At 39.1% G+C, this 17,632-nt stretch overlaps 1 protein-coding gene across 2 annotated transcripts in view; it reads right to left on the minus strand.

Annotated features, from left to right (window-relative positions):
• The window catches only part of tafa1a (TAFA chemokine like family member 1a), a 59,861-nt gene extending 43,371 nt beyond the window's left edge, over positions 1-16,490 (minus strand). For both annotated transcript variants that reach the window (XM_053686431.1, XM_017486479.3), the window contains exons 1-2: positions 16,132-16,490; positions 14,820-14,949 (exon numbers count right to left, since the gene is read on the minus strand). In XM_053686431.1, the coding sequence (XP_053542406.1) occupies positions 14,820-14,949 (130 nt within the window). In that variant the 5' untranslated portion in view covers positions 16,132-16,490. The remainder of the gene's footprint in view (positions 1-14,819; positions 14,950-16,131) is intronic.
• Positions 16,491-17,632: the final 1,142 nt, after the last annotated feature.

Genomic DNA, 17,632 nt, shown 5'->3' on the forward strand with positions numbered 1-17,632 from the left:
AATATTGAACATCTACAAATTTTGCAATCGCAGAAATTTGCACAAAACCAAGCAAACTCCACAGTACTCAGAGGAGCATGCAATTTTTCAAAATTACCACAGAATTTCCACAGATTTGGACCAAGATGTGTAATATGACGTCATCACAACACACATTCAGCCTAAGCCGTTTTTGATTCATGCCCGTCAAACATGAAAGGTCTCATTTACCAACAAACATCACTGCGAAAGACCGTGCAAAACAATTTCATGCAATTTCAGTTTCACCAATTCAAGTAGTCTTCTGGAAAAAAAAAAGCACAAAAACTTGAAAAGCACGAAAAAAAGCCGCAGCAAAATCAAGCAATTTTGGCCGCACCAATCACAAAAAATACTGTCCGGACTGAACATTGTTAACTTCTTTTAGTGTTTTTCAGTAAATATTGTTCTGAATTTATATATATTATATATAATAGTTATATAAATTTGTATTGTGGTCTCTGGCATGTTTTGCTCCTATGAGTCCTTTTCAATAAGGGAAAGTTCTCTCCTGTTCTGAAAGCATCATTGTGTCTAACACTCTAGTAAAACTCAGCAGAGGAGGATATCCTCAGCACCTCTCTTATCTCTCACGACACCATCTTGCCTTGCCTCTTTCTTTGTTTGAAGTGCCTTTCCGTGTGGTGAAGAACGAACACTTGTATTTCATACTGCATGACAGGAAATATGGGTTTATTATTGATGGTGAGCCAGTAGTGAGCTTTTACACTCTAATGTATTTGTTCTTTTCTTTTCCCTTTTACCAAAGCAAGAAAATAACAGGCAGGAAAGCATGACAACACTGTACACATCTGTACAAATCCAAACCAAAAATGGACTGCAAATGCCTTTTGCATAAAGTGAAGTATTAACAGACTCAATTAACATGCAAATATAAGAAGCGATAAATGGTTGTCCTGTATCAGATTCACATTGTATCACTGTATGGTTTCTATTTATGTGAAAACAACTCAATTTCCACTAAGATTTCTTTCTCCCCAAAAGCGGTGATTACTTCTATTAGTGGTATGGCAAGCTTACTGATTGATTACCACCCTGTTTGCTGATAGCGCTTAAGCATGCAAAACAATTACCTTGCTTTGCTAGAGGTTTTGCTGCAGGGAGAGAGGGGTGGAGTCACCTCTGAAAACAGCTACTCCACACTGGCATGTTTATTAATGCACTGCGATTCTATAGGAAGGTAGCGGCTGAGAGTAAGGCAGTGTGGGAGGGCTGAGTGCAGTCTAATCATTTAAGCTGTTGGCAACCAAAATCCATTTTCACCAACCGCGACCTGTACGGTTTTCAATTATTCTTGCTGTTTAAACAATTACACATGAACACATTCGTGTTACGCATGCTGCATTATTCATCAAATCCAGTGGGGAAAGAAGTTTGGCTGCACAAATGCAACACTAAATTTTACACCCACAGATGTGGGAAGGAACTGAAAAGTCGGAAAGAATGAGCAGGCGTAAGGGTCACCACTGGTGTATGCTGGTATATTTTAGTGTCTGTATGTAGGTTTTTTTTTCCTTGAGAAGTAATTAAAGATTCCTATTTATGGGTATGATGCACAGTTCATGAGATTTCTCATATTTACTCAAAGGGATATATGCATTAACATTTATATACGTTAAGTTTGTCAATAGAAAAACAAAAGAACATACAGGTTTAAAACTAAGGCTAGACAATAAGGATGAAAAGATACAGTGGGGGTGGGAGGGCGGGGGCGTGCTCTCTGAGAGAGAGAAATGCTATACTCTTTCTATAAACTTTCTCTCACCTGTCAATTAAAGCAAAACTAGCCAATCAAGGGGGTCTGTGAGCTCATGTATCCGGAAGAGGGCAGATAAACCTTTAAGTGTTTTATGCTGTTGAGGTTGGTTGCACATGTGTCAGAGGAAGCTCATGTCTGCCCCACCCTTCCCGGTTGGTAGCTGTTGTGTGATGGGAAGTGGGTGCGAGTTGGCAAGATCAAAATTTTGACTACATGTGCAGCAAAATAATGAAACATTAATATTTTTTGCTGTTTTTCAAGTTTATTCAATAAATATGTAACTATAACAGAAGCATATCTCTCCTTAAATCAAACAATAATTACTAGAGTATAAGGCCCTAAACACAACTTGAACTGGATGAATGATATACGGCAAATTAGACTGCATGGCTAAAAAATATTGAATAGGTTTATTGTAAGCATGAACAACCAACATGCCTGCCAAAACACAGATTACTTCTTACTCCTGCACACTAGGTAAGTTAGAACAGAACGGCACTGAATATACTGTGTACTGCAGTACATGCCACATGAGAATCAACCACAGAAAAGAACAGATCCAGAGGCAAAAGAACAAAAGTTTGTCATTCCAAATTTACTCCAGTAAGAACAATCTCAATAAACTTACAAAACTCAATAACGCACATTATCTTTGCCACAACCTGAACCACACTGTGGTTCTCTCACACTTTACAACCACTTAGGGTTTAACTATGGTAATTTTTTAAATGTTGTTTATAACAAAAATAAACTGTTCTCTTGAATAGTTCACTCTTGGTCATATATTAGCCTGCACCTGCCTGACCTGAAGAAGTATATTTAAAAATGAGCTGCAGGTAAAAGTCAAGGCATGAATCTGCGTCTCTGTGGTCCTACCCTAATGGCATCACCTTACCACACACGCCTTCAGCATGAAAGAGTTCACTCTGGGGTTGTGTGTGTGTGTGTGTGTGTGTGTGTGTGTGTGTGTGTGTGTGTGCAAGAAAGTTTAAGCAAACCTGTTATTTCCAACTTTAAACAGTTTTCTTATCGTTGCACTTCATAATATGCTTAGCAATGTGGAAACTCATATTGGGATAATGAGACGTTTCAATGGTTTGCTTCCATTCAATCAAAAGGATACCATTTATGATTTTCATATGTTTCATGTACCTTCACGCTGAATCTAGCTCAGAAAGGCTGACTGACAGAATATTTGTATTCTTCCTGAAACTCAAGAATCCATTGCTATTCTGGATAGGACCCAGTCCTGGTAGAACCTGGCTGCTGCTGCTCCACTACTTGATTCAAAGTGCAGTCACTGTAATCCATAAATCATAGGCGCACCGTTTCTTCACCCAGAAATCATATGATGCATTTCCATTTGGAGAGAGCTAGAGGATTTTAAAGCGAGACGATGCATGCACTTACTGAACACACTGCTCTGGCTGCATACCTCCTAATTATGGAGTTGTCAACATTTGTTTCTCCAAACTAACACATTTATAACTCTACTAAAAACAATTAAAAAAAAAAAAAAAAGACTGCTTGGCTATGCATCACTACTGATCTTTATTTTGTCATCTTGACTATGGGTCCCCAAATCATCCGAAACAGAAAAACTCACTAGATAACTGAAGTGGGTCTGTTATGACACAGTGCTCCAACTGAGCCTATTCCATAAACATGTGAGAAATAAAATGATAGGATGATTGATAACGAAATGAAATACTTCAGAGTTTCACGTGTTGCTGCGAGGCTTGTGTGAGGATCTCTAAAACACAAAATGTCATTCAAAGATAAACTATATAAAACTAGATATTACATACAGAGTGCCCCAAAAGTCTCCATACAGTACATAGGCAAAAATTAACACTTTTTGGTGTTTTTAATACTTTCATAGTTTATATTAGATACTGTATATTTTTTTTCAGATAGCCTTTATGAATGCCTTTGACAAAAAAAGAAGATATTGAAATCATTCTTATGGTTGGATAGGGAAGCTGTCACAAGGTTGTGATGGACTTTAACAGGAAACAAGGCAAGAACATCACACACAACATTGTTGCCAAACATTAATGAGTCTTTATTGATCACATACACATTACAGCACAATGAAATTCATTTATTTGCAAACCCCAGCATGTCATGAAGTTGGGGTCAGAGGGCAGGGACAGCCATGATACAGCACCCCTGGAGCAGAGAGAGTTAAGGACCTTGATCAAGGGCCCAACAGTGGCAACTTGGCAGTGGTGGGGCTTGAACCCACGACCGTCCGATCAGTAACCCAGAGCCTTAACCGCCAAGCCACCACTGCCCCAAAATTAAAAAGACTCATAGTGTTGCAGCCCAACCGAGAAGTGGACATCCATGGACATCCACTGACGGACGCACAAGCGACGTACTGCTGGCAAACATAGTCCCCTATGTATGGAGACTTTTCAGACATACTGTAGATTGTGGGTGGTGCAGTAGGAAGTGTTGTCACCTCACAGCTCCAGGGTCTCTGGTTCGATCCTAAGCTCAGGTTATTGTCTGTGTGGTTATTCATAGTCTCCCCATATCTGCTTGGGTTATATCTAGGTAGCCAGTAGGTGAATTGGCCACTCTACTGTAACCCCTACTGTATGTGTGAATGAGTGGGTAAATGTGTAGTGTCCCATTTGGGGTTCTGACACTGAACAGGATAAAGCAGTTACTAAAGATGAACAAATGAAGGACCAGATGGTAACTATGACAACATTACAGTGTTATAAAACTGTGTTATATTCGCAATATTCAAGGAAGCAATGTATATACAATAATATAGAATAATTAAATTTCAAGGCTAGTGATGAGGGAAGGTGTGCACACATACTGTATAGCACTTTATTGTATTTACTGACATTACACCTGTAAGTCAATTAAATTTCTTTTTGCCTTTGAGACACAGTACTAATTAACTTAAAAATATTTTAAAATTCCTGAAATAAATAAATAGGTTATTGGGCAGTAAACAATACACTATACTAAAACAAATACACTGCTGTGAAAAAGTATTTTTCTGTTTCTGTGTATATCTCATACTAAATAGTTTTAGATTTTCAAACGAAATTCAAAATAAAACAAAGGCTACCTGACTAAACACACAATACAGTTTTTATTTATTTATTTTTTTATGAGTAAAAAAAAAAGTTATCCAACAGCCATCACCCATATGAAAAACAAAATTGCCCCCTTAAACTTAAAATCTGGCTGTGCCACCTACTCTACTCCTACACTTTGGATCATTGTCTTGCTGCATAATCCAGTTGCACTTGAGTTTCAATTTACGGACTGAAGACTGGATATTCTCCTTCAGGATTTTCTGGTAGAGAGCAGAATTCATGTTTCCCTCAATTATTGCAAGTTGCCCAGGCCCTGAAGCAGCAAAGCATCCCCACACGATCACACTTCCACCACCATGCTTGACCGTAGGTATTATTATCTTTTTGTGGAATTCTGTGTTTGGTTTACTCCAGATGTAACGGGACCCCTGTCTTCCAAACAGTTCCACTCACTAGACCACAGAACAAAAACGATTGAGGATCATCAAGGTGTGTTTTGGCAAAATTCAGATGAGCCTTAATGATCTTCTGGGTTAGCAGTGGTATTCACCTCATCACTGTTCCATGGATGCCATTTTTGTTCAGTGTCTTTCTGATAGTGGAGTCATGAACAGTGACCTTTATTGATGAAAGAGAGGCCTGTAGATCCTTCGCTGTTGTCCTTGACTCTTTTTTGACTTGCTGGATGAGCAGTTGCTGTGCTCTTGGAGGAATTTTGGAAAGTCTGCCACTTCTGGGAAGGTTCACTACTGTGCAGAGTTTTCCATTTGGAGATAATGGCTCTCACTGTGGATCTTTAGAATCCCACAGCCTTTGAAATAGCTTTGTAACCCTTCCCAGACTGATGTATTTCACCTTCTTCCTCATCATTTCTGAAATTTCTTTCAATTTTTGGCATAGTGTGTTACTGGGTAAACCCTTTTAACCAACTTCATGCTGTTGAAAAAGTTCTATTTAAGTGTTGATTTGATTGAACAGGGTTTGCAGTAATCAGGCCTGGTTGTGTCTAGTCCAGCTGAACCCTATTATGAATGCAGTTTCATAAATTTGTGGAATTAGTAACTACAGGGGCAAACACATCTTTACACAGGCCCAGTTGGTATTGGATAACGTCAATAAATAACATTATCATTTAAAAACTGTATTTTGTGTTTACTCAAGTTACCTTTGTTTTCTCTTAGATTTTGTTTTAATTTCTGAAACAATTTAGTATGTGATATACACAAAAACAGAAGAAATTAAATACTTTTTTCACAGCACTATATGTAAATACGTGGTATTATCCCATATCCCCTTTTTACTAAATCATTATCCCTTATTTACTAAATCTTGTCATCTACAGCCTCTTTTAGCGAGCGTGTCTAAGTTACAGCTCCAATTCATTTTACTGGGTTCCATGACAGTAACATAATTACAAATAACCCATAGATCAAAGAATAATGAATCAAATTGATGGTGCTGTGATTCAGTCAGCAGTTACTCGGGAGGTGAAAGCAGGTGACATTAGATCAGATTGGTATTCATAGACACTAAGAAACAGGGGAAAAGACAGGAAGCTTGAAAGTAAGAAAAAGAGCCAGAAAGAGAGAGTGGCGTGCAGCAGATGGAGAAGAGCCGAGGGTCAGAATTGCCGTTGTTTCTGCAGGGAAAAGCCACTGTCAGAAAGGATGGACGTATGAGGCAGAGATGGATGTCAGCATCTCTGATCAAATAATGTACCTTCAGGACCTGAGTTATGTAAGACTATTAAGCTGTCACTGTGTGCCAGAGTGCATGCAGGCAGATAACCTTTGTTTTGCGTAAGATAAAAAGTTTTTTTTTTAAAAACCCTCCATTTCTCTGTTTGCTTTCAATGTGGGCATGCAACCAGCAAGGCAAAAGCAAGAGAGCCTCTTCTGCTGCTTTCACTCCTGTGATATGTTTAATACACACAAGAACGAGTGAGATGTGGAGCTTCAGCCGGGGCCCTGATTCTGTCAGAGATGTTTTGTAGCAAACACAATGGGCAGCGTGAACACGCCCTCAGTCTGTGTTTAGTGCCGGGTTAATGCTTAAAGATGAATTCAAATAACAGGGCTGTGTTTCACTTGCAACTTGCACAGTAATAACATGTTGAAAAGAGTTTGTGGGGCCGTGTGGCTTATTGCGATATATAATTAGAAAGGAGCTTCCAATGTGGCTTTGTGTACGGTCAAAATAAATTATATGAGCACTGATATTATATGTAAATTACAGAAATATTCACTTGTGCTAATGTTCAAAAAGAAAAACTAGAATAAGAAAAAAAAAGATTTCACACATTTCCCTTCAATAGCTCTCGCTACATTCTCAAGAAAAAGAGTACTCTTCAGTTTGTCCCTCTGGGGGAAGGCTGAAAGGTTCTATTTAGAACCCTAAATGATATGGGTTTGCTTTCAGAAAGGTTTAGACATTTAATCCTTTTAGAGCCATAAAGCATCCAAAGAATCCCTGATGAACCATTTTTCTGAAACGGTAAGTTTTTTCAACTCAGGTGTTTGTTGACATCTTTCGGGCCCAGAAATTATTCCCATCCCCTGTAGGAACAGAGCTCTGCCAATTTCAGCTAAAAAAAAAGCAACTCATGAGAAAATAGAAGTCAGTTTTAATTAATTGGTACCAATAAAGGAATGCTGAAATTATGGTTATCTACAAAAATCGACACCGATAGTTTATCCCGGTTGCGATCATTGTGGAAGCGGCTGAGAAGGGTCCGCTGTCATTATACGGTACGAGAGCGGCCTCTAGAGGAGAAATAAAAACTATCGCTGACAAATTTTGTTGTGTTATTTGAAGTGTATTTCTATTAATTTTGGATGTGTCTATTTTTATTTGTTATTTAGAGTGTTACTTTTTGGTTCAGTTTGGATGCATATATTTATTTACTTTAATATTTTTAATAGTTAATATATATTCATATTTATATAGCCTAGTTGTTTCATTTTAAAAAGTACAGTACATTTTCATTGTACAGTCAAGTACTGTTTATTTTTGTAAGAAAATTCAGCAATATTTTACTTTGAGTGTTATGTTTTCATTCAGGATCAATTTTAAAAACTATTGGTTGATTAATCGGTTATCAGCAGGCACCGCCCAACTTAGTTATCAGTACTGGTAAAATCCACTATTGGTCAACCTCTAATACAAAGTTTTACCATAGCAGGTGGGTGGATGGATAGATGGAACAAGAAATTGTAGTTCACTTCACTGCAATTGCAATTCACCTCACAGGCAGCAGAGGGCCCAAAGAATTACAAACTGCTTCTTTAATGGCAGATGTCTAGCTAGTACAATGACTGTAGATCATCTGGCACACATCTAGCAGCTTTTCCAAAGCTTTAAGCACAAAAACCGACAGCATGATCTAAGGTGTAAACATCTTAGCTGAGTCGATCAAAGAACCACAACTGAAAAAGAAAGATAGCCTAATAATACGTGCCGTGGTCAAAGACATAGAGACATATTGATCATGGTGTTCTTCCGCAATGCTACAGAGCCCTCTACTGATTCACATTCAGCCACTAATGATCTTGTCGGTGGAGTCTTTAATGTATTTACCATCCTGGAGGGCTTGTTCTCGCATCAGCTACATGCCAAGCAGGAAAAACTATACTGCCGTATGAGTGAGCAGTGAAATCAACTTTCTCACAAAGCACTGCTGGGATGAACCCCTAAAATCTGACCACAAAGAAAGAAAGACTATTTACAGTTCTAAAATTCTCAAAGCTTTCCCAGAATACCTTCAAGGGAACAGAATATATATGTTGAATAATTAACAGCAAACTAAAAATGGTATTTATTTCTTTGTGCTTAGATGAACTCCTCAACTCTGACGACAAAGAAATAAATACCACCTATATATATATAATATATACATGTTTCCATCAAGGGAAAGCTTTTACTTCCTGCCGGGTTGCCTCGTGGGGTGCGTTGTCTATATAGATTAGTGTAAAGTAGGTAAAGCATGGGTGCTTTCTATATCTGGCGAGTTCCAATTCCTGACAGTGAAATATGCTGCTTATGTATGCATGACAAACATCATCTGCTTTGTCCGGTTTCTTCCTTCCACAGCGAATAAAGACCCATGATTTTGGTGATTCACCCGCCACTGCCAGTCCGTCTGAGACTCGGAGAGAGAGAACAGCCGGCCGAACATCTGTGGACAGAGCAGCTCCATCACACCTACTCACTCTGTCTGTCTCTCTATCTCTGTGTCTCTCCTTGCTCTTCTTCACACTGAGGCACATACATAATTATCTATTCTGAACCCTGCAGGTAGAAAAAGCAGTGCTGCAAGCCCTCCAAGCTGCCTCAGCACAAGCACTGAATTCAAAACATACAAACAGGCCTGTGCCTATTAGTATTATTGCCCAAAAAACATCTGTAGCAGATGGACCTTATATTCTGATGTTTAAGGAGAACTATATTTGTAAAAAAAAATAATAATAATAAATAATAATAATAATACAAATTTTTACATTAAGACTGATAATCCTTATTTTGTCAAAGGGCATGAAAATATGACAGCACAACTAAAGTCAACACTCAAATCAAATACAAGTCACTTCATTGCTGGATGAATTCAACAACATGAAATTCTTCCATCTCAAGATGCTACTAGGAACAATACTGAAACATGATACAAGACGAATTGAATCAATATTTTCTCTTATAGGAACACAGACATGCTATTCTCCTCCTGTTCATGATTTCTATCTATGAGGTATTTTGTATCATTATTAATAGCATATTCATCTGTTATGTCCATCACTGATTCTTTGCCCTGAATCTATTAGCGCTGAACCCCTGAACCTCATGTGGTATTGTAATGAAATCTGCACTTACGTAAGCTATGTAGCAGTGTTTGTCTTCATCCTGCTAGAAATTCAAATTCAAACATCTGAATTTCAATAACTGCTCAGAAATGCTTGAGGAAAAGCTTTGACTCGTGATAAGAAATAAAAGGAAACGTTCTGTATCTGCCATTTGTAATTTCCTTCCCTGAGAACGTTTTGGTCACGTCAATAATTTCGATGAAACGGCCACTATAGAAACACTAATAATTCATGACCTGCCAACCCTGAAACTCTGGGCAATCAAAAATCCTTTCAAAGTATCCAATACTATTACTTACACACATACACACACACACACACACACACATCCAACCAGTCTTTTCAAAGTGCTGATATTCTAAGGCATGAAGGTGACAGGACACAATGGTCATAATAGTACATAAATGTAGCACTTAACTGCCTGAGCCAGCTGACAGCACAGCAGATGCGAGCGATTTATGCCACTGGTATCAATTGATTTTAATTTTTTTCCTTTTCAGGCTTTCATTTTTGCTTTACCACATGCATGTCTGTACATATGGAGCAATATGGATTATTTAGAATGTATAGACAGTGTCTGACCCTACCACACATTTGAGTCTCAAATACAAACTGATTCTGAAATAAAATGTTATTTTGTACAAAGTGATTTTAGCAGGTATTGGCATCATTATGACAATCAAAGAAAAACCCTTTGATTATCATAATGTGTAAAAAAGATGTGTGTTTTAACCTCAAAGACCCATTGCCTCTGGAGAACATTCAGAGCTTCTGGTTGGTTATTGGTGCATGATTCTTTTTAGAAAATAGGACTAAAATAGGAAATGCCAAACAGTGTGTTCTCTCCTGCTGTGCTCTTTCTGCTTTTATATATGTTGTTTTTTTTTTTTAAACCTGGGTTTTTAACATACACTAGGTTTACTCATGAGGTCTAACACTTTCATGTTAAATTTTGTTAGTTTGCTTTGAAGTCCCAGTGAACAGTCATTCATTTATCTTCAGGAATCTAACGTTACCCTGTTTGAGGTGGCTCAGAGCCTATTTCAGGACCACTGGGCATGAGTCAATCCACCAGGCAGCATGTTTTTGGGAAGTGGGGACACTGGAGCTCTGAGGCAGCAACACTATCCACTGCACCATTGTGCTACCTCCCAGTTAACAAGACAGTACAATATTGAAGTGTCTGCATGATAATACATTTTTAGGCAAGCAAAAGTATAGGGACAGATAAGTCTTTATAAGTAAGTTAAAATAAATAACACCTAATATTTGGTTGCATATCCCGTGATTGGACAAACAGTTGTGTAAAATTTTAGTCTGAAGTTTATATTTGTAACACTCAGTTTGTGGATTTTATTCTAAATAAATGAAAAAATGGTACTGAAAGTCCCCACCCCACCCCCCCACCCCCTATTAATGGATTAATCGAAAAAATTATCGGCCAACTAATCAATTATGAAAATAATAGTTAGTTGCAGCCCTAGTTGGCAGTATGTTTTTGGTCATTGTCCTGCTGCATGATGAAGTTCCTCCCAATTATATTGGATGCATTTCTCTGTAAATTGGCAGACAAAAAGTTCCTGTTAACTTCTGAATTCATTCTGCTGCTACTATCATGAACAAATACTAGTGAACCTGTTCCAGAAGCAGCCATGCATGCATTTGAAGTCTTCTTCGAAAGGTGGATTGTGATACCTTCGCTGCTGCCCTGTGGAGGTTGGTGATGTCACTGACTGTTGTCTTTGGGGTTTTCTTCACAGCTTTCTTCAACAGTCTTCAACTGTTGTTGTTTTCCTTGGTGGACCCATTCAGTGTCTGTTGGTCAGTACACCAGTGGTTTCTTTCTTCTTCAGTACATTCCAAATTGTTTTATTGGCTATGCCCAATACTTGTGCAATGCCTCTGATTAAGTATTTATTGTTTACATTTACGTTTACAGGTATTCATTTAGAAGACGCTTTTATCCAAAGCGACTTACAAATGAGGAAATACAAGCAAAGTGATATATCAATCAGAGAACAATACAAGTAGTGCTACTATACAAGATCTTTTAATTGAGCTCTATTAAAACAGAGTGCACAGAGTAGAGGTATAAGTGCCAGAGTATGTTGTTGTTGTTTTTGTTTTTGTTTTTTTGGGGGTGGATAATGTGGGGTTGGCATCTTATGGGTTAGTTACGTGCTCACGTAAGAGGTGGATCTTTAGCTGTTTTTTGAAGATAGTGACAGATTATGCGGTCCTGATTTAGATTGGAAGTTCATTTCACCACTGAGGTACAGTTAGTGTGAAGGTTCTGGAAAGGCCCTTGAGTCACGCTGAGTAGGCACTACTAAGCATCGGTCACTGATCGATCGCAGATTGCGTGAGGGAACGTAAGCCTTCAGGAGAGTGTTGAGGTAGGGAGGTGCTGTTCCAGACAAGGTCTGGTACGTGAGCATCAAGGCCTTGAATTTGATATTGGGCGGCTACAGGAAGCCAGTGGAGGGAGATGAAGAGGGGTGTAACATGGATCCTTTTGGGATGGTTGAAGAAGAGACGTGCTGCTTTTTAAACAATAAATCGGACAGGACACACCAGGGTAACGAGAAACACCTGTGAGTCCCATGTTCCAATATTTTTTGCTCACCTACAAATTAGGCAGTCTGATTCAAAATGTGCTATGTTCTATATTATTTAAGACATCTACATATACATAACAGGAAAGAAAAACTGAAATTCTATACTCTCTTCTCATATTCATATTTTGATCTCAAACCCAAATGTCTTCAGTCTACAGCAAAAACAATTGAACTGGCCTTGCCGTTCCAATAGTTTGAGAGGGGACTGTAAAGACCAGATGAATTTGCTGATCCAACCGATCTAAGAGCTGTGTATTGTGTAGCTTAATAAAATATGGCCTCCCATCCTGCTACACCACACAAAAACCACAGTACAAAAACAACTGTTGCATACAGTATATACTGAACCTGAATTATAAATTGACGAGAGTAAACTGGAAGGCTGCATTTGCTAGTTTGGCTTGCTAGCTTTCTTTTTGTTCCCTTGCAAGTTTCGTTTTTGTTTGCTAGTTTGCACAAAATATATACAGACCGTTGTCACATGTGAATGTACAGTTTTGGTAAAAGCTGACTGGCACAGAGGCGTGACTTTAGAAATATTATTGGTTCGGATAAAGCTCACGTAAACTAGCACTGAAAGAAAACAATTCTGACAAAGTGTATATAGATGATCACAAATTAGAACGTCACCAATTACTCACAATTTAGATGGATATTGTGGTTCAGGAGTATCATTAACATACATAGAAAGTATTCACCAGATTTTGCTTTAGAGAGCAATTACTGTAATTATGCGTATTTTTTGTTTTAACCGTTAAATTACAAATGCAAAAATTAAGAAAAAAAAAAAAGAACAAAATGAAATGGAATGCAATTTGTTTTTCCCAGTTAGCTTATTGCCTGACGCTGCTTTTCTTTAACACACACACACACACACACACACACACACACACACACCATTCTCCACCTCCAACTTAAACTAGTTAAAAAAGGTTTTTCAGCTCAGAGTGTTACTGACACCTTAATCTTCTCCAATACTCCTCCATTTGAGTGGGAAAGGAACACTCCATATGGACACATAAACAGTATCTCATGTGACTCATTTCTCAAGCTCAAAAATACCTAATGTGAGCTTACACAATGGTGCAAAGCTCATAAAAGCTCAATATGGGCAAATGTCTCACAGAATTGTTATTCAGATTTACGGTATGCTGAAACCTCCCAAGCTAAAGCGCTTAACCTGACAATAATAGTGGCACATTTACTGGAGCCATAGATACACTGAGGACTATTCTCATCCCCTGAAATGTCCCCCATTCAGCTTGATCTCTGATAAGATCCTTAGTGAGCGGGACTCTTCCTTTAGCAATATTTCCACTACAACGAATAATCACTGTAGAATCATAGACACAAAGAATCAAAGAATTAACAGCAACTTTTACTGGACAAGAGAAACCGTTAAGATATTTAGTGTAAAAGGGTGATATTATTCTAAAAGAGTCTGAAATATAAAATCAATTCCAATTGAAGCCCCAATCCCAGTAAAGTGGTTTAGGCTGGATCAGTTAGCGTGAGTGGACCAGACTCCATTTGCTATTAGTGCCCTCAATTTAAGGTGTGAGGTTACGGGTAGCAGCACCTCGGCTCCATGACAAATGAGGTACTAGAGAGCAGCTACTCGAGTACTGGCTAATACGTCACACCGATATCACCATCACAATATAAGTTTTATAAGCTTTTGCAATATTTGCATCCTCAATTCTTTCTTTTGTCATTAGATTTGTACTGAATTATATTTCGATAAAATAGACCTAGGAGTGAATTAGTCAGCTCTAATCAGCTCAGACTGCTGATAATGAAGCATAATTAATGCTAAAACATTGTATGCTTGATAATATTAATAATATTTGCACTTGGACTAAATAGTGCAACCTGATATAATTACAGTCGTCATCATTTATTTATTATATTAATCCCCTGGGACACATTATCTTGTGTTCAATTTTTATGCCTGAATCGCTCTTTTCTACGTTCTCTTTGTGACTGAACAAGACAAATAACTGGGTTAGATGATGGGGACTTAAAAATGTCAGTAAGTCAATTTTTCTGACATGTTTTGCCATACAACTCATTTTCTCCACAATTACCATGCGCAGTCAAAAATGTTCTTTGCTTGCCAGACGTTTTGTGTTCTTCTAAGTCTGATCACCCAAAGGGGGTTTCTATTGCTTCGATTATGTTGTCCATCTAGTTAAAGATTTAAAAAAAAAAAAAACATCTAAATATTGGTCTAACAATGACCAATAGGAACCCAGTTTGCCCCTAAGCAAAATTTTCACATGGTTGGTCAATGGAAAACCAGCACTCAGAAAGATGTAGAGGCTTGCAGCTTTAAGCAACTTTTGGAATGCAAATGTTTTAATGTTCAGCTATGTGTGTAGGTGTGTGTCTTCCATCGCTTGAAAGAAATCTGCAGTGCTCTAGGGAGTTTCAGTAGGCAGTAGAGCACAACACCGGGATGGAGATGAGCCAGAACCAGACTCACCAAGGATCTGGATGTTGGTCCCAGGTGGTGCCAGGTGCTGGTGTATGGTCTCATAGAAGGTGGCATCACACACCAACATGACGGTCACACTGATCCACACCCACAGCAGCCACGACATTTCCACACCCATCTGCAGACACACACAAAGCACATGCACTCAGCAGCACTCGCCAGCTTTCCTTCAGCTCGCTTTAGTCAATATCACGCTGCAAAACTTTCTCCCATGAAACATATCAATACAGTGTCGCCTACTGTGCATTACTCTGACCTGTTTCCTTAACTCACTCCCCCTCGCATACACCTACACAACAACGTTATTCAAAGAGTAATGGAGCAAGTTTTACAGTAGTCTTCGAACTTTGGTCAGAATATAAGTTAACGGTAAGGTCAGATTATCACAGTGTTTCAAATGACTTGGTTTCGTTGTCTAGTTGATTGAGAATCCATTGAGGTGATTATAAGAAATCTGCTGCTGTCTCAGATGGACAGACAGACAGACAGAAAGACAGACCAATATACAGACAGATAGATGCAGGAAGATATACAGACAGGTAGATAGATAGATAGATAGATAGATAGATAGATAGATAGATAGATAGATGCAGGACGATATACAGACAGGTAGATAGATAGATGCAGGCAGATAGACAGTCAGACAGACAGATAGATAGATAGATAGATAGATAGATAGATAGATAGATAGATAGATAGAGAGAGATGCAGGACGATATACAGACAGGTAGTTAGATAGATGCAGGCAGATAGACAGACAGATCGATAGATAGATAGATAGATAGATAGATAGATAGATAGATGCAGGACGATATACAGACAGGTAGATAGATAGATGCAGGCAGATAGACAGACAGACAGATAGATATATAGATGCAGGAAGATAGACAGACAGGTAGATGGATAGATAGATAGATAGATAGATAGATAGATAGATAGAGACATTCCTCCTGGGACTGATATCTCCCAGCAGACTTCTTCCGGCTGCACCCTCGCTTCCTCTCAGGCCAAAATTAGATAGGAAAGTCACAAGTAAGTTATTGGGGGTTTTTCTGCTTCCAAACAGCTACTCAGTGTAAGTGGGTCTGAGTGCTGACACACTCCAAGTATACTCCAACACTGTGCATGCTGTAACTGCAGCCTCCTGCACGTGCTAAGCCATAATAATGCCCCATATGCTACCATTCTTTGTACTGCTCTTCTCTTCTCTTCCATAAATAAATCCTAGATTAATCCTCTCTAACAACACACAGGGAGGAGAAAAAAAACTACAGGAATGGGCTAGAAACTAATCACTTACCTGTGACCAACTAGAACCCGCCAAATGATGGACTCAACACGTTGCGCTTAATCCATCCATGATGAAGTTGTGAAATATTCCACTCGTCCTGCTGCCTCTGTGCTCTTTAGCCCAACTCTCTCCTGTCCCTCCTGCTTCCTCAGGTAGCGTTAGTCTGAGCGAGCGCTTAAGTGGAATCAGATCAGACTGAAGACATTAAACAGAGACACTGGAACAGAGTGACAAACGCGCTGTGTGTCATTTCCAACACCGCAGTGCCTCTCAATTTACCCCCCAACCGCCACGTCACTAAACCCGGGCGCGAGGACGAGTTTCCCTGCTCACATTAAAGCGCGAGGCTCGCTCTCTCTCTCTCTCTCTCTCTCTCTCTCACACACACACACACACTCTCTCTCTCTCTCTCTCTCTCTCTCTCTCTCTCTCTCTCTCTCTCTCTCAATCTCTCTCACTCACTCACTCTCTCTCACACACTCTCTCTCTCTCTCTCTCAATCTCTCACTCACTCACTCTCTCACACTCTCTCTCTCTCTCTCTCTCTCTCAATCTCTCTCACTCACTCACTCTCTCACACACTCTCTCTCTCACTCACTCTCTCACTCTCTCTCTCACACTCACTCTCTCTCTCTCACTCCCTCTCTCTCACTCACTCACTCACTCACTCTCTCACTCACTCACTCACTCACTCTCTCTCACATACACTCTCTCTCACTCTCACTCACTCACTCTCTCTCACACACATGCACTCTCTCTCACTCTCTCTCACTCACTCTCTCAGACATACACGCTCTCTCACTCTCTCTCTCACTCACTCACTCTCTCAGACATACACTCTCTCTCACTCTCTCTGTCTCACTCACTCACTCTCTCTATCTCTCACTAACTCTCTCACTCACTCTCTCTCTCTCTATCTCTCTATCTCTCACTAACTCTCTCACTCACTCTCTCTCTCTCACACACACACTCACTCTCACCAGTTCTTATCTATCTGTCTATCTATCTATCTATCGAAATGTTCAGATGAACAGGATGCTTCAGACTAAACTCTTTCCTCAGCTGTGAAGCAAAGAGCTTCTAAGGTTTGGCTTACCTCCTACCATCTCAGCCACTGCTTGCTCAGCTGATGGAGTCTATCTATCTATCTATCTAGATGCTTTAATCTAGCACCTTTGGTTTGGTTTGTCAGTCTGGATAAACTCTTCTCCAGCTTCTATGTAGAATACTAGTACATAATATGTCCTGAAGAACCCCTTAGAAATCTAAGGACTAGGAGCCATCCAAAGAAACCTTAAAGAACCCTTTATTCCTAAGAATGTATGATGCTTTTTGTCTGTCTATCAGTTTCTCTGTCTCTGTAAACTGCTGAGCTTTTCTCAGCTTTATTCTCATATGCTCTTTTCTGAATTTCTGGGAGTTTCTTCAAAAATAACATCATCTGTTTTGGTTTTTCTGTTTAGAAGGTTTCAAATTCTTCTCTTTTTTTTCTGCCAAGCACCTTATAATC

The sequence above is a fragment of the Ictalurus punctatus genome, chromosome 15 (assembly GCF_001660625.3).
Source record: "Ictalurus punctatus breed USDA103 chromosome 15, Coco_2.0, whole genome shotgun sequence".
Classification (NCBI taxonomy): domain Eukaryota; kingdom Metazoa; phylum Chordata; class Actinopteri; order Siluriformes; family Ictaluridae; genus Ictalurus; species Ictalurus punctatus.